The following is a 26,428-nucleotide window of genomic DNA, read 5'->3' on the forward strand; positions in this document are numbered from 1 at the left end:
ATGAACAGGAACAGGTAGAATCTACCCCCAACATAACACATGTCATGTATGTAAAACTCACAGCTAGCATTGTAGTCAATGGTGACAGTCTAAACGAGCTCCATCTAAGATCAAGAACAAGTCAAGGAGACCATTTTTGTCATGTCTATTTAACATAGTGCTGGAAGTCCTTGCCACAGCAATTAGTCAAGAATGACAAATAAAAGGCATTGAACTGTAAAGGGAGAAGTAAAATAATGTGTTTGCAATGACATGATTGTATACATGTAGCAAATCTAAAGATTTTGCAAAAAATAAAATTGCTAGAACTAATAAACACATCTGAAAGACAAAGATCAACACACAAAAATCGGTTGTTTCTATATACAGCAATGACCAAACTGGAAAGAAACTAAGAAAACAATTCCATTCACAATAGCAAACAACAAAAAGAATTAAATACTTAGAAATAAACAAAGAAGAGAAAAAAGACTAGTTCACTGAAAACTTCAAAGTATTGCTACAGAAAAGTAAAAAAGACATGCCATGTTTATAGATGTAAGACTTATGTCAATACTACCAAACTGATTTATAGATTTAATGCATCTCTGTCAATTGTCCAATTTTTTTCCAGAAAAAAAACCTATCCATCCTAAAATTTATATGGAACCTTAATGGATCCTAAAAAGCCAAACAGTTTTGAAAAAGAACAAAGTTAGAGGTCTCTTACTTCCCAACTGCAAAAATCGCAAATCTATAGTAATGAGACCATGTGGTTTGGGCATAAACACAGATGTATAGACCAACAGAATAGAAAAGAAAGACCAGAAGCAAACTCCATATATATGGTCACATGATTTTTGACAAAGGGATCAAGACCATTCAATGGGGAAATGGCGTTCAGGGAGCTGGATATTCATATGAAAAAGAATGAAGTTGGATTTTAACCTTATGTCAGGCATAAAAGTTATCTCAAAATAAATCAAAGACCTAAATATAAGAGCTTAACTCTAAATCTCTTAAGGGAAAAGCTTCAAGATGTTGAATATGGCAATGACTTCTTGGGTATGATATCCAAAGTCCAGGCAACAAAAGAAAAAACTAGATAAATTTGACTAATCAAAATTAAAAACATGTGCCTCAAAGGGCACAATTAACTGAGTGAAAAGGCAACCTACAGAATGGGAGAAACACAAATCACATATCTTTGTAGAGGTTAATATCCAGCTCATATAAAGAACTCCTACAACAGCCAAAGAGTGGAAGCAACCAAGCGCTCATTGATGGATGAATGGATAAACAAAATGTGGTATGCACGTGCAATAGAATATTATGTAGCATTTAAAAGGAAGGAAATTCTGATACATGCTGCAACACGGATAAACCTTGAGGACACTGAGCTGTGTGAAAAAAGCCAGTCACAAAAAGACTAAGATTATACTATATAATTCCACTTGAGATACCTGAAATTCAGAAGCTAAAAGTAGAATAGAGGCTACCAGAAAGTGTGGTAGAAGAGAATGAGGAATTAGTGAATGGATTAGGTTTTCAGTTTTGGAAAATAAAAAGTAGTTGTGGAGATTGGTTGCATAGCAATGTGAATATACTTAATGCTGCCAAACTATGTACTTAAAAAAGTGGTTAAGAAAGTAAAGTTTATATTATGGGTATTTTACTACAATTAGAAGCAAACACTTAAAAAATTAAAGAAATATAACCACTAGATATTTAAAAAAAATGTTTTGTTATAGATGGAAACAACACCTTTATTTTGTTTATTTACCTTTATGTGGTGCTAAGGATTGAACCCAGTACATCATACATGCTAGGCAAGCACTCTGCTTCTGAGCTACAACCCCAGCCCCAGCTATTAGATATTTAATGCTGGCAAGAAATGATAAATTTTGATAAATGGCTAAAGTACTAAGCACCATTTGTTATTTCTAGTTTTTTTAAACTTTCAATGGAATCCTAAATACATGCTGAAATATATACAAATTAAGGCATATGACATCTGATATCTGACTTGAAAAGTCATTCCTGGAGAGAGAGAGGCAGAAGCGGGATGTGGTTGGGATATAGACACAAGGTTGGCTAGGACTGAATATTTGTTACAGTTGGAGAAATTACCTTGGGCTTCATTATAGTATTCCATCTACTTTTGTAGATGTTTGGGAGTTTCTACAAGAAGCTAAGAATATATGAAAATAGTCACTGAGACATGATGGTTATCTTTTTGGTGGTGAAACCTTGGACTAAAAGAATTTGGAAAATTTAAAGCACACCCAAACCATACTTTCAAAATGCAAAAATAAAATAAAATAAAAGCCAAAATCACAAAAACCTTGTGAAGTTCCTCAGACTAACCCCCTTTCATTGAGAACATTCTAGGACCTCCTTGGGTTATCTGCTTACAGACTTAAGTGAGGATTTAGAATATACCCAAGACTATGTTAGTCTCTGCTTTGCCTTTATCAACTGCACTCATTTTTATCATATAGAATATTCTTTTCTAAGTATCCAGAGGAACTCCTATATTTATAATTGTAGCCAAAGGATCTTCATTGCACACATTTAGGAATGTCAGTGTCACATTGCAATGTTGATCAGCTGCAAAGGAGAAATCTCAATGTAATTTAAGAACAACCGTAACCCTAGAAGCACCCCGTTGAGGCCTCTGGCTTTTTTTTTTTTTTTTTTTTGGTTGTATGGCTCCTGTGGATCCTGATTTTTCTTTTTTCCCCATCCACAATGCCAGTGTTATCATTTGACCTCCTATTACTAGCAATTTCTCAACTAGTTAAATAATGGTAGCTTCTAGGAAATGCTTGTCATAAATAGGGAGACATGTTCCTTCTTTGCAGTTTTAATCCACTAGAGATTCTGCAGTTTCACTCTCAGTGATCTGGAGCAGCTTTTGTTCAGTTTTACCCCAAAGACAGACTGTTGTTGAAGATGCATTCATCTCCTAGCAACAGCCTCTCTTATTAATTCATAAGCTCCCTGAAGGCAGGAATTACAGTATGCTACTATGTTGGTATTCTATAAATATAAAATCTGACTGTCTGCACAACTCATTTGTGTCAGGCCAGAACAAATGGCAACTCAGGCAGGGGAGGAGTGCATAGCCAGGCATGTGTTTGTGTACCAGAGCCCACATAACCCTGGAGGTGTTGCATGTGCAACTTGAGAAGGGAGCCTTTTGGTGGTACAAGTTTCTGAATTACTTTATGAATGTTTTTAAATGATCATTATCCACAACTAAACTGTTCTATGCTAGAAGGATAAGATACTGAACATTATCTATTACTACCCTTCTGACAAGTTCTTTTGATGGAGTCTTAACACAGAGACCACCTCATATTAGCATTGGATCTTACTCAATAGGAAATCATTGTGAATTCTTGCAGGTTCTTGGAAAAGAGGGACGGTGGGTACATTCTTATAATACTTTTGTTTTATTCGGTGACCAAGCTGAAGTTTACACTATTGAGATTATTTTGTGCTTGTTTATGTTGAGCACTATTACAGTTATGTCTGCATTGCTAATTCCAGTATTTGCACAGGATATATGATCCTCTCTATTTTGTAAATATTAACTGTTTTGAAGGGGGTCTGTTTTCATCCCTTATTCTCTTCCTCTCCCCAGGAAGTTACACTTTTTTAATGTTGTAGACAAGTTCATGAAAGTGGCTTATAGACATCCAGAAAGAGAGAAAGGAGCCATGATCTAATTTTACCGCCGACAGCTGAAGTAAATCATGTCTCAGAGTCCTTTGGTCACTCAACTTGGAGAAAAGCTTGGTGAGAAGGTCAGAATAGAGAGTTTTTAATGCTTTTGAAGAAAACATAAAGCAGCCACTCTATTGATGGTGTTGCATAAGTATACATAATTTTTCCTGTAAATTCAGAAGCTTTGTCTCCATGACAGCAAAACATCTTTTATACCCTGAATTCTGTCTGCAGTCAACAGAACCAAAGTCTTATCATGGTCAGCCACAATGGAGCACCATGAGTGACCCACGGACAAGGTCCTTTCTCAACTACTCCCACTTGGCTTTGGTCAGCTCTGTGAGTTCCCGTTCTCGGTGCTCTCTACCTGCCTAATATTTGGGCACAATGCACAAAATAACTACATGATCATCAGAAAATAACTACAGTCTAGCCTTCTGGAGAAAAGTAGATTTATTCAATGACCAAAACAATCACAAACACCTGAGAGAAAAAAGATGCAGCACTCAGCTATCAGCCTCAAAGAAACAATGAACTGTATTTATGGTGGCAATAATGAACCTCTATGGAATTGGGGTTGCTTCAGTAAAGATTTTCTTAATTTTTCTTTCTCAAAAATTCTACTTTGGGCTCAGTGTGTCCATGGCCCTTTGAGACTCCAAAGGGATGAAAACTTGAAGAAAAACCTATTTATCTCTTTTTGGCTTTTCAGATCCAGAACATTTTTTCTGAGAATAAAAACAAAATATCTTTTCTCCTTTCTCTAGAAACCTTGAATCTAACCATTTATCTAACCACAAAAGTTCTCTACTTTTTATGTAACTGTGTTTTAAAGGATACAACCCAAGATTTTTAGTGTTGATTTAATAATGCCACAAATGCCAGATATTACATTAGGTCTTGTATAGTCCAAAAGTCATTTCAATTTTATTGTAAAAGCTAAAAATAGAAGCAAAATGTTGATGAGGAAGCAGTTTCTCTTTATTATTGCTTAGATATACTCAGTAAAGCATTAAAAGAAAAACTGTTCCTATTTTTACTGCAGCTCTGGTTTATACGCCTTTGCATATTTTGTCCTATTATTTTTTCCACTTTATTTTTCTACACTGAAAAAACCAAAGAATTTAACAGTAAAATAAAGCAAGCAAATTCTTAAGACAATAAAATTGACTAATTTCAATTAAGTTCAGACATTTAATAATTATTTTAATAACTAAGTCACTATTCCAATTTTAGATATTTATAGCATTTGGAATTTGTATTTGGGATCTAATCTACCAAGTAACTATGGTGTTCTTACTAAAAACAAACAAAAAATAAAACCCTAAAGAGAATGTTTGCCTTTTAATTATTATCATAATGTCATTTTCAATTTATTAATACATTTAAAATATATAAATATTTTTAGTACCACTCCTCTTTGAATATATATCTTTCTAATAATTCTATAAGATCAAAATCTACACAAACTTCTAGAAATTGCTATACCACTTTGGATCACAATGCAGAATATATCTTGTTTAAAAATTGCAATTTATTAATCTTAGATTAGAAATTGCTTCTGGAAGATGGTTCAACTATTTCAGAAAGTATGACTAGTTCCTCTAGATATGGTACTTACATTTTTAATTTATGCAATATATGATAAGTTTCCTAAATTCCACCTGCACTGATTTTATGTAGTCAGCTAAGCCTTCGTTGGCAAGCAATGACTTAGAGTTGCAGTGACCCAATGAGGTGTAATGCTATGAGGATTTGTTGCTCAATGTGAAAATCTCATTAAGTATGTTCAAATCAAGGGCGAATCATTAGGCAATATCAATCAAATGAAAGCAGGGGAGGGGGGGAATCTACTATAGGCCCCTTAAACAATTCCTTACTTAGAATGCTAATATTACAGCCACAAACAGGACCTGAATGTCATTTATAAATTCTCCCTATTCAGGATCTTTTGTTTGGGGGAAAAAAGAAGCTGAAAAACAGGAATGGGCACTCTGAATACAAAAGTAGCTTATTTTCAAGGCCCTGTATTGGTTGTTCATAGGGGAAGGATTAAGAATAAGCATTGCAAATTAGCTACCTTATCTGAGAAAATGGAAAAATTATATGCTGAAAGTTTTTTTCCTTTATAAAACATTACTAAAAATGTTATTCAGATGATATGTTCAATAATTTAGTGAGAATCCATTGATGCCTTTTCTCCTGCTTATAAACCTTCTGTAAAAGGACAATATCAAGAGAATATTCATTTTTTTCAAGTTTATAAGTCTCCATCACTGGACAGGTGGCCTTAAATGTTTTGAGATTCCTGATGCAAATTAAAAAATAATCTGAATTACCACAAGGAATTGCATGTGAAAAACAAATTGTGGTTGAACTATTGCCTGAATGAGGAAAAAAAAATCAAAACCTGTGGTTGTGCTAATCAGGTAATTTTTACTGATTAGATAGCTGACACTGGACTGTGCTAATTTTCTCCTTACTTAAGAGACTGCCTTTCAACATCATGAAAATAATACCCAAGCAGAGAATTAAGAAAAAGAACTTCACCATTCCAAAGATTAATTTTGATTTTGGAGAAACCCCAATGAATCCGAAACATGGGACAGCTGCCAAAAAAATGGTACAAAGAGAAAGAAGAAAGCCAGAGTGGACCTGGCCAAATTGGACTCAACACATAGGGGCCCAGGCGCTGCCAAAGGAAAGGCTGAACAGCTAAATCCAACCCAAAGACCTATCAAGATTTCATTTGTAACCACTCACCTATCTCCCCCCATTCTAGTGTTACAGCCACTTTTTAGGCCTTTATTATTTCCTACTGGGCATACTGCACAATAATTTTCTTTGCCATCAGATAATCTCCCCAACTGTGTACTCTGATCATGTCACTCTGCTGTTTAATATTGTTCATGGCATCCCCATGCCTACAGCACAAAGTCCTGACACTCAATGCTGTATACAGCCCTTCTTTGAGGGCAATGGACCAATTAGAAGATTAGACTTGATTCCTAGTATTGCCAGTTAATAGATGTGCTTCCTTGGGTGAATAATTTAGTTTTCCTGGGCCAAAGTCTCCTCATTGAAAAAATAAGAAACTAACTGAATAAGAAATCTGAGAGAGCAGTGTAAACTATAAAAGTTGAACAAAGGTACAATATTTTAACTACCACTTCCACATATTTTATATTTATTTTCTCCAAATCTTTATACTCCAATACTTGATAGGGATTGACCCTTCTTGAAATGATTTGTCTACTTCCTCTTGTTGTTCCTCTGTTAGCTGGAACAACAAAATATGCACAATTACTCCCTCCTGCCTCTGAACTCCCAGAGTAAGCAATAATATAATAGCTCTTATTTAGGGAGTGTCTATGAGTATATTTCTAGGTGCTTCACACTGATGGTTCTCCTAACAACCCTGCAATTGCCTCCATATCATAGATGGAAAGATTATGACAGCAGAAATGAGGCAGAGATACTTTTCCCAAGGCCACACAGCAAGGGAGGTCTGAAGCTCGTGATGGCTTGGCAGCATGGTGGATGGGAAGCTGGGAGGCTGGGAGGATTCCTATTCCTTCACTCTTTCCTTTTGACATTCATGAATAAGAAAAATAAGGCTTTACTCAATGAGGCAGCAAGAACATACAGTTCTGTTAGTGGTTAGTTCTGTGTGTGTGTGTGTGTGTGTGTGTGTGTGTGTGTGTGTGTGTTTGATTTTTTTTGTTGTTGTTGTTGGTTTGAGAGTTTAGAGTCTATGTCATTCCACAGTATCCAGGAGTTGTATGTTGAACCATAAGTTATCTCATTGTTTGATTTAGTTTAGCATATACAAAATGAAGTCAGGGTACCACCCTGTGGGACTGTCTTGGCCACTCATCATTCTGGAGCCCCATGGCCACAGAGCTTTGGGCACTGGTCTGCTGGGATGGCTAGAGCTGCCAGTGTTGCTCAGAGTATGATTTGGGTTTTACCCATTGATGGAAAATTTGAGAATTAATCCTGTGACTCCTTCCTATTCACTAAAACCCATTCTCTCTTTCTTCCTGGGCATACAGCAAGGCCATATTTCCCAGCTTCTTTGGTACTGAACTGTGTGGCCGAGGTCAATGTCATGGGCAGAGGTGTGTGCCCCTTCTCAGCCTGTCCCATAACACCTCTCATTCATGTTGCCCTGACTTTTCTCCTTTTGGGTCAGATGATGGCAATGATCATCAGGACTCTTGAAAGCTATATTTATATTGTAAAGACGGCACAACCAATATATCCATACCATGGATCCTTGTCCAAAGCAATTCACCTGGAATATCCACTCTAGGCTGTAAAAAGAGAAAATGATGCAGCTCCACTGTGTTCGAGCCACTCAGGCCTATTTGCTGTGGCTGTTGCATCTGCCCTAATGAATTCATGTGCTGACTTGTGCTTTCTTGGAATTCCAGATGCATAGAGGTGACATTGGCATTGAGTACACAGTTTTATCAGCTGCAATGTTGCTGTCATTGAATTGTCTCTGTGCCTGAAGGCAGAATAAAAGGAATCACCAAGAAACTCAGAGCACGATAGAACAGGGGCAACCTTTCTCTAAAGGGACAATAAGGATTTTAGGCTTTATGGGCCTTACACAGTCTCTAACATTTTCCTTTTGGTTTTGTTTATTTTTTAAAAATCCTTTTAAAATGTAAACAACATTCTTAGCTGAAAGGCCCTATAAAGGCAGGCCCTAAGCCAGATTTGTCCTTTGGGGCAGGACCTGTCAATCTTTGATCTAGACTTTTAAAATCAAGAGAAAAATAATATTTCAAAAGACATGAAAACTACATTAAACTCAAATCTGGGAACTATAAGTCAAATGTTATTGGAACCCAGCCACATTTATTTATTTATGTGCCATCCATAGGTGCTTTGGCACTATGAGAGCAAAGCTGAGAAGTGATGACAGGCATATGGCCCACAAGCCTAAAATATTCATTCTATGACCCTCTACAAAGAGTGTGCCAACCCCTGATCTAGAGATTCCAAAAAAGAGAGATCACACTGTTTTAGTAGCCAGACCTCGTACAACCCAATAGGACGCTAGGTGTCCTGCTGTACTATGTCATGCTAAGGGTTTGGCATTCTCCCTACCCCTTGTTGAGAGGCCTATCCTTAAAAGATCTGAGATTAGTGTTGTCCCTTATGAAATAGGAACAACAGTCTTCGGGTTAACTGGAGTGTTCGGATGAAATGGGCTAGATAACCGCTCTGAAATTCTCCTTTCCTCAATGTGCTGAATGATCACACCCACCAGGGAGGTTTACACCATGTAAACTCATACTCTGAAGATCGAGATCCCTTTAGAAGCCTGGCAGATTATAAAACAAATATCAAAGAGCAGCCACAAGGGCAACAGTCCACTCATGCTTGTCTTACTATTGGTTGTCACCATTCATAAGCCACTATGCTTCAATTCTTACAACAACTCTACATGTCAAATAAATGGCTTTATGGATGAAAAGGTGGATCGAGACTCAGCAAGAATAGTTTGCCCAAGGTCAAGAGCTGAAAAGCGATGGGTGAGCACCATTTGAATTCAAGTAGATCTAAATTCAGTTCTAAGTTATTGGCTTTTCACCTCTTGGGGCACTTCACATACTGGAAATCCACATATTTGAGGACACTGCCACCTAATTACTCACTGACCACCATGCCCACATTCAAATATATTTTTAACAGTCAAGTCTCACCTACATTCAAATATATCCAGTACTTGCTGAATACTTATCACATGCCTGACATGGTCTGAACATGCTTTCTACATTGGGTCCCTAACCTCTCCCAATTCCAAGTCTGTAAAACATCTTTGACTGTATCAGTTTAAGAGCAAGAATGCTGAATTAAATGAGTTCTGGGCATTTAGGAAATTTTTAATAGGTCCCACAATTATGCATACTAAGCTTTATGCTGTTTAAAGTATATATGTTTTGTTTTTTATGTAAAATGAGGAGGCTCATACACTTAAGATTCATTCTAGCCCACATCCCTGTAAGATACAAGTGCTAGCTAAATAACAAGAAACAGAAAGTGTGGGAACACCCAAGCCACTGGTGTAGATATCTTAAGAGGTCCTACCATGAGAGGGGGAATTAAATTTGAGTTATCATCACAATGTTTATTTTAAAATATAAGTCTGGGGTAGGTACTATGATATTAACAATTGGATTATAATATCTATTTTAGAGATGATCAATAAAAACCAAGATTAATTTTCCTTAGTGAAATTCAGAAATTTGGATTGAGTTTAAAAGTAACTTTTTAAAATATATTTTTAAAAAATGACAGCTAGGAGAGACATTACTAACAGCATCCAAATTAATAGTAGCAACCAGAGACTGACTTTCCTGCTACCATATTATTTCTTTCCTCCTCCTTAGCCATAGCTGTATAGTCTCCAGCACCCTCTTTTTGTTCTCATTGCCTTTGTTATAAAACAACACTTCTTGTAACACCCAACATGCCTTCTTCCCACAGCTAGGATTACATGGAAGGTGGGACATTCCCTTACTTTTTTTTTTCTTTTTTGGTACATATTGCTGTAACATGCCCTAATTTTGCATTATATCAACCAGATCCTGTATCCCCTTACTGAATGGCCCACTCATTGAGTTGCCTAAGCTACTGTGACTAAGCTTCTTCTCAAGTATCTGGTTTCCATAGTGACAGAACAGCTATCGCATTGTCAGGCATTCATTTCTTTATGTGTCTGTAGGAAGCCACATGCTTCCTTGACAATGCTCAATAACACAACTAAAATACCGTCTTGCCATTGAACTGCTTTTAGACTTTAGGGGAACAAAAGCGGTGCAAGACCTTCTCATCAGCTTAGTTGTTATTGCTAGGGCGTATCCTTGTTGAACCACATATTTTTACAAGGCTTGATGAGAAGTGAGAGCAAATTCAGATCAACTCTAATGATCTCTAGTGAGAACATTGAGTAAGCTCTCTTGCATGCTCTGGTTATGACTTGACATCCTCAGTAATGCATCTTCTAGTTACCCTGACAAGAAGGGATACCTCCAGGTGATGAGATAGCAAGTCGGCCACAGTATCCAGCACAGAGGCGATGCTCAATAAATGTGTAGGAGGAAATCAAGCCAGCACCCTAGGGAGATTCTGACCCCAAAACTGGGCACTGCTGAGCCTTAATTTGGCATCTCCTTCCCAGATCAGTCCTTCTGGGTGCCCCAGGCTCACCTTACAACTTCCTCCTTGCCTTATCCCAATAGGCATCTAACAGGCATCTCAAACTTGACCAACGCTAAACTTTACATTTTTCCTCCAAATTGGTTCTTCCCCATCTCAACAAATACATGACTATTTTCACAGGTGCTCAGGACAAAACCTGGGAATTATATTTCACTTTCTCTGTTACTTAACTACTCACTACTCCAATCCAAATCATTTCTGAATTCTATTCTCTCTTTGCAAAATAATCCAGGATCCCATCTTTTCTAATTCTACCCCTAACGATTCTGATCCCTGCTAAAGCTTCCTATTGAGATTCCTATTTTTCTTTCCCTGCCATTAATTCTCCACAATTTGCTAAGTACTCTAAAATTGTAACTCTGAGCTCACCTCCCCCTTGAAGTTCTCTGCTGACTTCCTGTGGCATGTGGTGAGATCAGCCTTCCTAAGTATGGCTGGGAGGCCGTGTGGAACCTGTCCTCATCCCCAACCACATCTCTACTGAGGCTCTGTCTTCATCACTGAGCTCAGTCACGTGGGGCCTCACTGTCTGTCAGACAGCAAATCCTGTCCTGTCTCCACTGGCTGTTTGCTCTGTTTAGAAGGCTTTCTCCAGATGGCCACATGCAGAGCTCAGGCCCAAAGCCACCATCAGGAAGATCTTCCTCAAAACAGGCTTCTTTAAGTTTCCCTTCAGCCTCCTCAACTTATCAACAAAGAGTACACTTAAAATTAAATAATTCGATCACCCATACTTTAAACAATATATAAAGTTGAGTTTGAGGATTATATGAGAAATATGATATGCCCTAGTATGAGAAAGTTAAATAAGCAAACCAAATACTATTTGGTAAAGCCCTAAAATACTTATGGTTGATACTTAAACATGAAAACAAATTCAAATTTTATATTCTCTCTCTCTCTCTCTCTCTCTCACACACACACACACACACACACACACACACACACACACACTTTTGTGTGAATTCCAATCACCAGCTTTCTTCTTTAGGAGTTAGCTGAAGTGACATAATGGCTCAGTAGAGAAGATATTCAAGGCATGTTGATAGTTCAGTGTTCAATAAATTTTTAGGTAACAATTTTTATAGAAATAGGTTTAACAGTAGTATTGATAGAAGACATAACAAAACAGACAACAACACAACTCATGTGTACTAAATCCTCATTATGTGCTGCCAAACAAAACTTTTTTTTAATGATTCTATAAACTTTTATTTGTTAATTATCTTCTTCTCATAGAGAATTTACTTAACAATAGGATGGGACATACTGTGTTTTATAGATATGTCTAAATAGAAATTCAAATGATGTAATATTCTTGTTTTTTTGTATGCATGTGTGTACACATGTGTGCTTCTAGCCTTTCTGTGATTAGGTGTGACTTTAGGATTAGGAAAGCTGGTCTGTTAAGCTAAAGTGATCATATCCATACCTTCACCTCCAGATTGCATAATAGTTCCACAACAGGAACTCAATGTATATTTATTGAAATAAATATCTATGGAAAGAAAGAATACTTGGCCTATTTGTAATGAGAACATACTCCATTTATGGGTATCAATTTTAATATTTAATTCTGATAAAACTCTGGAGTCATCAAGATGTAAGAACTCAGTTTCTAAGGCTCCAAAGCAATAGCTTCAAGGATCTAAGACTTAATATTATTTATTTAAAGATTAAAAAACTAGAAATATCATTTCCAGGAGAATTTCAGGAATTAACTGTAGTCAATTTAAATAACTTGAGTTTTTCATGGGAAATATTTATAAAACCAATAGGCAATATACTAAAAAGTAATTTTTAGGTTTTGGGAAAACCAAATATAGAATACATTGAAATAGATGATCTACTCATAAGAGGTGGTCTGTAATATTCTTCTTTACCTACAATACCAAGATAAATACTACAGCTCTAACATGGATGTGTTAGTCTACTGCTAAACATGCATACCATTCAAATACATTTAGCCCCAATAGCAATGGACATGTAAAGACATACATAACAGGCATTTTAAAAGTTAAATACCAATTCTGCTCATCACTGAAGATAAGAGCAAGTGAAATATTTACTCCATTAATGTCTTTGGAATTAAAGGACAAGGCAAATAAAAAATACAACACAAAAATATCTTTCTATGTCACCTATGTATTGTAGATAGCATTCAATCATGTTTATTCACTGGGCCTGAAATAAGCATGAGTTTAATAGCATAACGTCTATCTATAAGTTGTGAAAATAATCTGTTTTGGTTCCTTTATGTGTTTCTGACTTACTTGTATATTTGACTATAGCAATAAGTTATTTTCCTTTTTATATTTTGAATTTATGACATCAATTTAAATTTTGCTTATTTGGACAACAAAATAAATTCTAAGCATATTTATTCCAAAGAAATTTAAAAATGGATGCCCGTTGGTACTCACCCTCCCATATCTGTTGGCGTAGGACCCCGTAAGCAAGGAATGGAAAACAATGATTGTCTCATCCAAGTCCCAGATGAACACTCTCTACAAAGGAAGAACCAAATCAATGTGTCTGCCATTGGTTGAGAAAACTGTCATCCAGTTAACTTCAACATAAAAATGTAGTCTTAAAATGGGAGAAAAATGAGAAATCAGAATTTACTTGTTTTTAAGACATAACTGTTCCAAAGAGCATCTTGCAGACTTTTTTCTTCTTCCCCAGATATTGTCTCAGATGAGGTATAGGAGGACAATTGTACTGGCAATGTCAATATAACATAGGGGAAGAGTAATGTATTTTCTTTTCCTTTTGTAGTAGAATCCCCAACAAAAAATGAACTATAAGGTTTGTTCTTAACTTCTGAGACAGAAGACAATCCATTAAAAATCAATTTATCTTTTTTGTTATCTTTGTTCATTAAGAAGTGTTAAATAACTAATCTTGTGTTTCATTCTTATCAAGCCAAAAAAACTGAAACTTTTCATTTATCCACCTTGTGTCAACTATTGGGCAGTTATCAAAGTGATGGAATGTATTTTTGACCCTTTGAATCCACAAGTTATTCAAATAAGAACAGAAAATACTTGGAAAAAGAAATTTAATCTGTGCTGAACAGGTAGACTTTTTTCTTGTTTATTATTCCCTAAATAATGTAAGATAGCAATCATTTTCATAGTCTGCATGGTATCAAGTATTGTAAGTAATCCAGAGAGGACTTAGACTAGTGTTCAGGAGGGTGTATACAGGTCTCATGCAAAAACGCTGCCATTTTATATGAGGGATCTGAACATCTGTGGATTCTGTCACTTGCAGAAACGTTCTGGAACCAATTCTGACTGCCAAGGGATGGCTGTATATTTTTCTGGCTGGGATTTTTTTTTTTTTTTTTTTTGCCCTCAGATTGTAGATATTTAACAACGTAAGCAGACAGACCACTCATACTCTTGGACACCCTTTTGGGGTATTTTGAATTGGATTTGGAGGAATTCGTTTCAAAAAGGTCTTTGAGACACCATGAAAAACCTCCCAAGTCTGCTTCTCTTCTTCCCAATCCTACTCATACCAGTACATATTCATGCACATAGATGTTGCTGGAAAATTTTTCATCTTTTCAGCCAAAATAATCATGTTTTCCACCATCAGATTTCACTTTGGCAAAAGCAGAAACTTAATTGCAGTGGATTGAAGGCTATGAAATCTACCACCCTTTCAGTTCTTACTTAATCCTTCCTGCTTTTGAACTATACCAAAACATGTCTCAGAAGGTGATTACCATTTCAGTTTAGAATATTCCAGGCTTTCCTTTCTCAATATACACAAGTGTGTCTTCAATTTCAAAGTGAACTTTATTAAGCATTTTTAGTCTGCCACTTATTTAATAGAAATGGCAATGGTACTGAATAGTACAACAGAATCTTGTTCAAGAATAATGACATAGTTTTTATATATTTCATAAGACAAAAATAAATAAATGCTTTACCATATAGTTACTATGAAAGAAAACACAGAAATATATAATTGTATAGGGCTTGGGATGTAGCTTAGTGGTGAGGGCTTTCCTACCATGCATAAGGCCTTGGGTTCCATCTCCTACACCACAAAAAAAAAAGAAAGAAAGAAAGAAAGAAAGAGAAAGAAAGAAAAAGGAAAAGAAAAAATTGCATAACCTACCTATAGTTAATATGGAAGAGAGAAAATATTGCTTTAAAGTTAATATGAAAAAGAAAGCAATAACAAAAGCATTTGGATACTGATCGTAGCTGTTTCTGTAGAATCCAGTCAGGTACACGATGCCCTATATTTATTTACATGAGTGTCAGCAATGACATACCTCAAGATCAGAATCTGGAGGAGGTGAAGGATTATTGTTTCTTCTTCCACGTCCACGTGATTTCCCATCTGAACCTCGACGCAATCGATCAGAATCTGAATCTTTAATGGGTGTTGAAGGGCTGTGTATTGTACTGTACTCTGTAAGAACACAGGAAGGACTTTCATTTTTTAGTTCCACCACCATGGTGTCAAGATCAACCTTGTTTTAACTCAGAGGGAAGTTTGAAAAGTAAAGAACATTTCATTCTGCTTAAGTCCTACATTATCTTTAACTTGTATTTGGTAAATGATTTATGAGATATTTGATTCCAAGATCCGTTTTGAAAGAAAGAGTGATCAAAAACAATGAAAATTTAATTGGAGGTGAGAGACAACAGGCTGTACTAAGTTGCCTAGATTTTCCTTGGGATTTCTCTGTCGCTAGAGGTATCCCTTCCACTACCACCTCATCCACTTCTCTCACTCCACAAATGGCACCAGGGTACACTGAGAGCCACACACATTTTCCTCAGCTATGGCTCTCCCAGCTCCAAGAAGGATTCTGGTTCATGGGAAAAGATGAAAAGGAAAACCATCTCTGTGGCAAGGAAAACTGAGCCAGCAAGCAGATTTTTTTTTTCTTTGAAAGTTTTAAGTCCCTATTTTCTTCCCCATTGTATGTGACAGCAAGCAGGTGGACAAGATAAGGAGGACATATATGTGGACAATGCCTGTACTTTGTATAGCATCCGATACAGGCTCTTCTTGTGTCTCAGTCTCTGAACCAAACATCCCAAACCAGGCAGAACATCAACATTATTTATCGGGCTCACTCAGAAAAACCAGTGAAATAATTACACAGAAACCACAAAATAAAGAACAACTCCCGAATAAAAAAGAGCTGAGCAGCAGGTGTGAAGTTGGGGTAGATTCTTATCCTGTGTCCAGAATGAACAAAAACCATTCACTGTCATTTTTAGGCACATTTCTCCTCCATCTATCTAGTATACCAGATAATCTCCAGGATCCCCAAATTCCAAAAACCAAGTGTGCTCTCTCTCTCTCAGCTCTTTCTTTACTAGATAAGGGTTAGAATCTCTCCATCTAATAGGAGGAATGACTGTTTTCACTCTGATGTTGACATGTGTGTCATTAAGCAGAAAACTACACACAGCAGCAATTAAAGGTCTGACAGCCTTTTTTAATATACCATCAGCCATAACTACACCAGCAAGGCCATCCATCATGTGCATCAGAGCAGATAGAAACAGACTTAGAACGAATTTCATTCTAAATTACATGAAACAGCTCTGTAGTTCCTATTTAATCTAAATACCAGCATAAGCTCTCACCACTATTAGACAGACTTTTGCAAGTCTTTGTCCATCACTAACAAGATGGCAAAAGTCCTCATATAAATTGATCATGCACTTCTCATACCCAGAAACCACAGGATGACCTATAAGCCCATTAGTTAAAAATGGTCAATATGTCCACAACAACTCCTCTCAATGGATCAACTTATTTAGTTATCTGGGATGTATTTTTGAGCTTATTCATCTCACAGGTCTGTTAGAATATGGCACTGGCTGGTCAATATTAATCATTCTCTCAGTATATGTTAATATTCTTGTATTGCAGGGCCAGACAGCTAAGGTGTCTTCTCCTTAAGGTGTTCTGAGCCAAGCAACAATCTTCCATATTTTACAGAGATCCAAATGAATATATTTTAAATTTGGTAAGGGGATTTAAAGTTGTTTGTGAAGAAAAATGGCCTCCCGTATTTAAAAATATACTGCAACATACATCTCCATGGAGGCATATAAATCATCCCTATCTGAAATAGAACTGTGAACAATCTCTTTCAGGGTTTCAAAATAAGATATATTTCGCAATGGGCAGAGCGGGCATTTGATTCAACCCGTACTTCCAATATGTCCACTATAAAATCTATCTCAAATTGTGGCTTCTTTGGCTTTTGGAAGTTCTATTTGAGAAGAACTAAAACAAATCAAGCAATATCTTATTGCCTTAAGCTATTTCCTTGACTTCTGGATAGAGTTAATTTTGCCCTCAAAGCAGTTCACCTCATGTAGGTTCTCTTAACTTATATCTCCTCTTATTGATTGTCCATTCCTTTATTTATTTATTTTGGTATTTACCTCTTCTTTTAAATTACAAATTAAAAATTTTTAAATATTCACCTCAAGTTTTCTTTTTTCTCTTTTTTGTTCTTTCTTTAAAAAAATAGATAAGCTAAAATTTTGTAAGCCCATCGCAAAAAAAAAAACACCACAAATTAATTGAGCCAAGAAAAAATGTGAAATCATGTTATCTAAGAGAAAAAAAAAATCCCTAAAAGATGAACAACCTGATACCTTTAAATATGCACGATCACACCTTACAGGCTTCCACTTATTAGAAGACAAAATTAAAGATAAGGCAATCTACATAAAAACAACAACAACAACAACAACCCCTCTTGCTTTTTGTTCTATGAGGTGGAATTAAATGCTTCTGAGTTTCTCTACCAGCTTTCCTTACTCTAACTTCTCCTTCCTCCTAGTTGTACAAAAACAACTCAAATAATTTAATCTTCTAATCCATGGACAGCTCATGTTTCACTAAAACCCTCTTTAAATTATTCAACTTTACCCCCACTGAGAGCATGGGTGTAAAAATACTTTGAAGAGCATTCATTTAAGAAACCAGGGACTGGATGTTATGTTTGCATTGTTCTAGGCACTGTGTAAGGAGCCTGAGAGTAAGGATGTACCAAGTAGATACAGTCCCTGTTCTCTGGGAGCTTAAAATACAGAGGAAGGCATTGATTCATACACAAAAATGAGAAATTGCAAAACAATGTGGAAAAGATTCTGACATGGAGAAGGCAGAATGCTGGGAGACCATGGAGGAAGTCCTCATAACTCAGATCCCCAAGATATCAATGGGTCCTAGGCAGGTACATGAGCAGGTAAAGGTATAGAAAGAAAATCTGTCATGATTAAGAACTGGAAAACAAAAACAAAAAAAATGAAAATGATCTGACCCGAATGCCCAGAAGAACTCAGCACCCTGAAGCTGGAGGGACAAGCAAAGAATCCCACAAGCAACTGGTGCCCCAGCTCTAGCATGGAAAGGGCAGGAGACAGGTCACCGCTGAGAAAGGGAGGCCAGTCGGAGGATAATTCAGTAACCCACATGAGGGATGGTGGTGACCTGGACACAGGTGGTAGGGATAAAGATGGTGACAGACACGAAGTATCATTTAGAGGTGAAATAAAAAACTAACTGGATACGGAAAAAAGAAGAATTCAAGGACCCTACCCTTGTCAGTAGTGTGGCATCTGGGTGGATTTTAATACTAAGTATGGGACTTAGAAAGAAGAAGGAAATTATAGGGAAGACTAGAAGGGAGAATTCAGGTTCAGCTTTGGACATAATTTGAAGAGACCGGAGGCATCCAAATACAGATGCCCAGTAGGCTGCTGGACTGCTCCAAAGCTCAGGAGAGAAATGTGGGCTAGGTTCGGGTTTGGAAATTGGTACCAGCTGTAATTAAAGAAATGGGTGTAGATGAAGCAATGTAGTGTGTATAGAAGGGATGGACTGAGAGACACAGATGGGGTGTCAAGAGAAAACCCAGGTCGGCATTGCAGAGGAAGGCGTTCATCAGGAAGGAAGGAGTGATCAGTAACTTCAGATCAGCCCAGAGATAGAAGAGATAGGTAAAATGAAGACTCAACCCAAGAATACTCCAGATAGAGAGTCACAGCATCCTTGGAATACACAGCAAGAGTATAAATTTGAGAAAGTAGAAAAGTAAGCAGATGGCAAAATTTCTAAAAATATAACTGATGACTCTCTAATGGCCAAATCCAATAATTGCTATTTAGTCTTCCATGTTCTCTGACCTCCTTGGGCTATAATGACCACTCCTCCTTTAATTACCTTGATTTCCATTTCTTCTTTTCATACTACTCCTTCTCAGTCATTAAGCCCAAAGCTTAAAGGCTCGTGTTCTCTCCATAAGTGATACTAAAAGAGGTGATCTAGGACAAGAAGTGGGGTTACTCTGCCTAATAATTCAATGCTTCCTTCATGAAAAAGTCTTCCAGGATTAAAAAATAGGGCTTGAGTTGTAGCTCTGTGGTTGAGCACTTGCCTCACATGCATGAGGCACTGGGTTTGATCTTCAGCACCACATTAAAATAAATAATAAATAAAACAAAGATATTGTGTCCATCTGCAACTAACATGAAATAAAATAAAGCCAGCTAAGGTAAACAATGTGCTTGGTGACACAGCTGGTTACCTTCTGAAGCAACTTCTTCAGTTAGTCTACTCTAATAATATGCGGTCAGTGGGTGGACAGCCCACTGGTGGACTAGATTTTGAGTAGCAGGTACTAGAGCTTCCTCCATGATCCTCTCATCTTACTGCAGCTCTCAGTGGTTGTCCATGTCTATACGAGGGCTTTCCTGAGAACCTCCAGACAGATAATGCTAAAGCTTTACCTCCTGATCTCTCAACTCAGTGTCCCACTGTTTGCAAGACTGCTCTACCTGAACACCACAATTAAACTTATGCAGAAGGAATTCTCTCTGTTAATAAGTTTGACTAATGGTCAGCATCTCTCTAGCTTTCGTACCCAGAAGCTCCATCAAAGTAAGACTGAGTTGTGTGGGTTTTTTTTTTTTTTTTTTACTCCTAATTACTTTTGGTCTAAGTTGAAACTCTCATCATCTCTTGCCCCAATTCTTATAACAGGCTATTTCCAGGATTGCTAGTCTCAGTCTTTCACCATATACCTTGAGTGCCCCAAACTCCAGCATGGAAAAGGAAGGCGAGGAGTCCAGATTCTACAACATGGAGCACTGGACTTGGTTGCCACATTTTGAATCTTTACCTCACTGCTAATTGGCAGTAGGACTATGTTGGTTATTTACCCTTTGAATGTCTCAGTTTTATCATCTGTGAAACAGGAATAAAAGGGACAAAATCAGATAAGACTAGTATATCCATAAAGGCACTTACAGTAGTGCACAGCATCAGCACTTTATGATGTTGACAACCTTAAAAAAGAAAAGTCTCAAGGAGTCACTCTACAACCTCATACTAAATATTCTCCATGCTCACAGACTACTTCAGAAAGACAAACCTTATTATCTCAGTTCTCTGAAAGTGCCATAACTTTGTACATGCTGTTCTTTTTCCTTCAAATGTCTTTTCTCAATTCTTAGACTCTTCCTGATCTGTCTATAAAATTCCTATCAACCTTAGAGATGATGCTCAATAATCTTTGTGAATTTTCTCTCTAAATCTCATTTTCTTCTTTGTAACTACTCTCTTACCTCTACTGTTGGGCCATATGATGTTTGCAATTATTTATGTCTACAGTGGATAATAAGTAACTGGTCAGAATTATTTTGAGCAAATGTCTGTCAACTCTGCTGAGAGTAGAACCTGGTGGTATTCAGTTCTGTATTCTGAGAGCACAGTGTCTAGCATGCAAAGTAGATGTGAAAAAAAATCGATGATGCAAAGAGTGTTTAACTCTATTAAAAGCTATGAAAGTTATCTAATTATTTCCACCAGCTAGTCAAAACATTTATAAATGGGAAATAGTTATATTTACTTTAGAAGCTCATTGGAAAGGGAAATAGCTGTATTTACTTTAGAAGCTCATTGAAAAGTTAATGTTTACCTATTCAATCATAAAATATTAAAATCTACATAAGGTCATTAAAATTCTACATTTGTAAATACTACAGAATGTTTCCATAAATCCTTCGGTATTAAAAAGAAAAACAAAGACCTGGAACTCAGAAAAGTTCATCCAGTTACCCTGAGGGAATAACTCCTACTTGAGTTCTGGGGAAGTGACTTCCAGTTTTTTCAGTTCTCAGTCTCCCTGTCAAATCGAGGACATAGGCTGGGTTACTTAGCTTTAGAGCTCTCCTACCTATAGCTGTAGACTTACTAAAGCTTCCTAATGGTCAGCTCTTCGTCTTACCTCTTAAACAGATTAGTTACCTTCCAACTCAGGTGAAGTCCAACCTTTAACAACCATCAGTTTAGTGTCTACTTTATCTAGTCCAAACTCTTTATCCGGTTGTATTCTTATCCTCCCTTAGCATGTCCTGTTTGCTTTGCCAAAGCGTTTTCAAAAGGATTGTCAATTTAACCTGGTTCTATGATATCTTAATCTGATGCACTTATAAGTCATTGTTATTTTATCAGGTGTAGAATAGTAGCCATAGTAATTTGTGTATGTCGGAGAAACTTGTATATATTTACTTAAAAATTAATTCTCCATTTGTGAACTGCCTAAATCCATTGCAAGTTTTAATTTTATTTTAATTGATTAATTGCAAGGCTGGGGATTGAACCAAATGGCGCTCTACCATTAAACTATACCCCAATCCTTTTTATTTTTAAATTTTTAAACAGGGTCCTTTTTTTTTCTTTCTTTTTTCATTTTGTGTGTTTTGTTTATTTTTTGGTACCAGGGATTGAACTCAGGGGCACTCAATTACTGAGCCACATCCCCAGCCGTATTTAGTATTTTTAAATTTAGAGACAGGGTCTCACTGAGTTGCTCAGCTCCTCGCCATTGCAAGGATGGCTTTGAACTTGTGATCCTCCCGCCTCAGCCTCCGGAGCCACTGAACTACAGGTGTGTGCCAATGCGCCCAGCTTGAGACAGGTTCTTGCTAAATTGTCCAGGCTGGCCTTAAACTTGTAATCCTCCTCCTCAGCCTCCTGAATAGCTGGGATTATAGGTATGTGCCACCATGCCAAGCTATAGATTTTCTATTCATATATATTCATATATATATATATATATATATATATATATATATATATATATATATTTAACCCTTTTTTATAGTTGCAGATTTTTTCCCAGTCTGATATTTCTTGAAATTATGCTTTCCTTCACAGAAGCTTTTTATTTTCACAGTGTCTTGCTGCACAGCATGAAGGCCTGGTTGGCTTCTTAAAGATTTAGGGATAAGCGTTCACATTTATTCTAGAGTAGCAGGAGACATCTAATCTTACACCCCTGGGACTAGATAGGCCAGTGGTGGCTGTAAAGGAAGTAGAATTCGGGGCTCCTGCAGGCTCCCTTCTCTGTGTTGGGGGAGGATGGAAGTCGTCCTTACTCATTTCTAAGTCTGAGTGAGATGAAGGACTATTCCCCCCAAACAGAATGAAGTAACTGATCTCTGAGCAGAGAGGAAGCTCTCACCACATGTACAATGACATTGGAGGGAGGCCAGAGGAACTGTGATCTCTGACTAGACCCTGAATCTAAGATGATACCGCACACAAAATGAAAGGTAGAGCTGTTCGTGAAATCCTTCGAAACGCCATCTGAATTTAGTGAACATGAGACAGGCTCATCAATAACTATATTCTATTTGTGGCTATAAGGGATCCAGAGAAAACATACCGCTTCTCTACACATGGATATTGTCACGTTCGAGACCCAAACTTTAAAACACATGGGATGATTTCACAAGTCAATATGAACTGGATGACAGACAGCAGTTGACACCGAGGCATCCCTGAACTCTGAGACTGTCAAAATCAACCTAAGAATAGGCAGATATTATCTTAACAGATGGTATACCAAGCCCAAATTAAGAAAACTGAAAGGATACAGAAGGTTTAAGCTCTAATTCAACAGGAAGGAACACAGTGCTTCCCTTGGCATTCCCTATAGGAAGGCAGATGCATCAAGCTCAATGCTACTGGCCAAAAGAATCATATGCATCCATTGGGCATATTTCTAATATCTTAAAATAGTTTTCCTATGGGAGGAAACTCTTCTGTGAGAATTGAGTTCAATCACTTTAAGGTAAGTAAGGAGCGTAGCATCTTTAGGTTTGGGCAAGACAAAACCACCTTTAATGGAAATTACCCATAATTTCTCCCCCAAACTATGAAATTAACCCAAGGGACAGTTGGATGGGCAATAGGTATAGTATAGAGCATGGAGACTGTCAGTCAGCTTTGCATCACTGTGACAAAATACTTGAGAGAATCAACTTAATAAGGTAAAAAGTTTATTTTGCCTCATGGTTTCAGAGATTTCAGCCCATGGTCACTTAGTCCTGTTTCTTTGGGCCTGTGATGGCACAGTACACCATGGCAAGTGCACATGGCAGGGGGTGCCTGAAGCAGAGAGAAAGACAGAATGAGGCTGAGGTCCCAATATCCACTTCAAGGTCAGACTCTCCCAGTGATGTCACTTCCTTCCACTAGGCCCCACTTCCTGAAGATTCCACTGCCTCTCCATAGTATCAATGGCTGGAGATCAAGCTTTCAACACATGGGCCTTTAGGGATATTCAAGATCTAAACTGCAGAAGAAACCAATCTATCCATACAATTTAATTCTGATTATTTTTTGATTGTTTCCAATTCCTAAATAGTAAGCTTTTCCTGTAAAGAGTCAGTAAATATCTGAGGCTTTCTGCCTTGGTCAAGAAAAGCTGCTCATTCTACAGGAAACTTAGAAAATTTAGGTGAAAAGGCAAATGGGAAAGGAGCATGCAGCACTTCCACACTGAGCATTTAGATTTTCCCTGACTTAACGTGACCTCTCAGAGCCTAATCTGATAAATAATTCTGTTATGGCTTGATCTTTAATGGCCACCCAAATGGTCATGTTTTGGGCCATGCAGCAGTGCTCAGAGGTGAAAAGATTGCATTATGAAAGGACTGATCTCATTGGTGGATTAATCCATTTGATGAATTAATAATTCAAATAGACTACTGCGTGGTAGGCAGGTGAGTGTGGCTGGCAGAAGTATATCACTGGAGTTGTGGCCTTGGGAGCTATGTCTGTCCTGGTCCCTTCCTCTCTTTCTGCTTCCCAGCATCCATGAGCTGAGCAGTCTCCCTCTGCCATACCTTTCCACCATGATGTTCTGTCTCATCTCGGGCCCATAGCAATAGAGTTAGTTGGTCAATCATGAACTGAGACCTCTGAAACTATGTGCCAACGTTACCTTTTCCTCCTCTGAGTTGTTCTTGGCAGGTCTTTGGTTACAGTGATGAACTTAACTCACACAATTTCTAACTGGGCCCACCTCTAATTCTCTAGACAACATTTTATTAAACTATCTTTGCTCCTGTACGGCAGCTGGGGAAGGGTGCCTAGATCTAACCTCTACGGGCTGTTCCTCAGAATTCAAAACTGAAGCTCCTATTATTCTCAAAACTCTAAAGAAATTCCAGTGGTGGCTTAAACTTCATGCTTGAATTCTCGTGTAACAGAAAACCATAGAAACTAAATGCCCATAATAGAAAATGTACGAACATGCACACATTCATTCAGCTTTCCTTTTTTTCTTCCCTAGAAGGGGAACAATATTGGAATATTCCTTTAAAAAGGTCTTTATATGATATTGTTTTATAAAACAATCTTGGGAACAAATCAGTTTGAAGCAGCTACTTAATAAGTCGCCTTATGTTTGCAGCTGATCTCATCTTCTGCTCGTACGATCCTTTGGGAATGAAAAGTATTTATGTCTTTCTTTTCTTTTTTGGCAGGGTAGGGAATCCACATATATGAAGTGTACATTCTATCAGTGAGATAGAACCCCAGTCCCTTTTTTCTTTTAATGGTCAGTATTGTCACCTCTGTACTGACAACAGACTAATCTCTGACATGGCTGTGGTTCACTCTGTCCCACCATTGGGCACCTTTCCCTTCTTACCACTATGGTACAGATTCAAGAGATCCACTAGTGAACATTTTGTTCCTGAAGGTCTCTAATAGAGACCATTTTCCTAGAAACATTTTTTATGTCTCCATCTTAATCTACAAAGATGGCAACCTCTCCAAAGTCCTTTCCATGCCCATGAGCCTAGCAGGATGGCATTTCTACCTCCCCACCCTCACCCCTACCACCCTCCCTCCCAGTTGGCTCCCATAACACTGGCAATAGTGGCACTCTGAATCCACCAGCATAGTTCCACCTCCAGGCCTTGGTGTGTCTGTTTCCCCTGCTCACAACACTGTCCCTCCAGATACTGGGGAGTCTCTACTGAAATGCCACTCTGCCAGAAAACACTTCCAAAACAGTTTACCTGCCCTAACTCTACTCTCCTTACTCAGCTGTTCATCCTTCTGGGCACTTCTGATTACCAGATGCAATTTATGTTTCCTTGTGGCCTGTGCCCTTCAGTAGAATGTAAGCTCCTTGAAGGCAGAGACGACATTTGGTCACTGCTAAGTCATCATGTCCAGAATTGAGCCTGGAACGCATTGGAGGCTCAACATGTATCTATCATTTTCACATCCTGGCATAGGGAACAGCCCTGGTTCACACAGCAAAATGTCCCTGGTCATTAATTTCCCATTAAAATTTGACAAAAATTTTAAAAATTGGTTAAAAGTGGTCATTTTTTTTAAGCAACTGACACATACTTATCTTTGTGCTTTCATGCTATTAGGGAAGGATCTGACAGGCGACCCCATACATCATTCCATCCTCTTCACTCCAACATTGTAGAGTTACAGAACTTACTCATTCATAGTAAAAGTGAGGACATATTAATTCCAAGAACTGGAGGAGTAGATGACCAAGAACTAGAGGAGTGGGAAGCACAGAACTTTCTTCAGTCTTTCGGACCATTTCTACCCTGGATCTGTTCAGGGGTGTGTTGCTGAACCCATAAAGGAGATGGAAAGGTTGAAATTAATAGAACTTAAGGGCTCCCAGTTAGCATGGATCCCACCAGGACACAGGTTCAGGATGTGGTCTCTGGAGCCTTCACTCAAGAGGCTTCCTGCATCACATGCCCACCAGACCTGACTTGCCTCAGAGAAATCATTTCTTTTCTAAGCCAGAAGTCTTGCTGGGTGGTGATGAAGACAGAGATAGGACAGAGAAAACATCCAATGGGCACCAGGGGAGGCTTGGCCGCCACCTTCTCCTGGAGGTTTGGGGCCAAAGGAGAGACGCTTCCTAGGTCCAAGGTTTGGTAGCATGGATTATGAACCTCCAGAACCCCAGAAATGTGATCTTTGTTCCTTTCACTGCTTGGGAAATAACCTACTGTAGAAGGAATGGATCTTAGAAATTATGGTCTACCTGCACATCCTCTCTAACTTATAGGACAGAACCTAGATAATCAATTAGTTAAAATGTCTCTGTAAAATAAAGATGTCATGTCCACCGAAA

At 37.7% G+C, this 26,428-nt stretch overlaps 1 protein-coding gene across 15 annotated transcripts in view; it reads right to left on the reverse strand.

Moving 5' to 3' along the window:
* The window catches only part of EYA1 (EYA transcriptional coactivator and phosphatase 1), a 312,348-nt gene that overhangs the window by 53,409 nt on the left and 232,511 nt on the right, over nt 1-26,428 (reverse strand). For all 15 annotated transcript variants that reach the window (XM_081266699.1, XM_081266694.1, XM_081266706.1 and 12 more), the window contains 2 exons: nt 15,245-15,384; nt 13,374-13,457 (listed from right to left, as the gene is read on the reverse strand). In XM_081266699.1, coding sequence (XP_081122825.1) covers nt 13,374-13,457; nt 15,245-15,384 — 224 coding nt within the window. The remainder of the gene's footprint in view (nt 1-13,373; nt 13,458-15,244; nt 15,385-26,428) is intronic.

This window comes from Spermophilus citellus, assembly GCF_964194105.1.
Source record: "Spermophilus citellus genome assembly, chromosome: 14".
Taxonomy (NCBI): domain Eukaryota; kingdom Metazoa; phylum Chordata; class Mammalia; order Rodentia; family Sciuridae; genus Spermophilus; species Spermophilus citellus.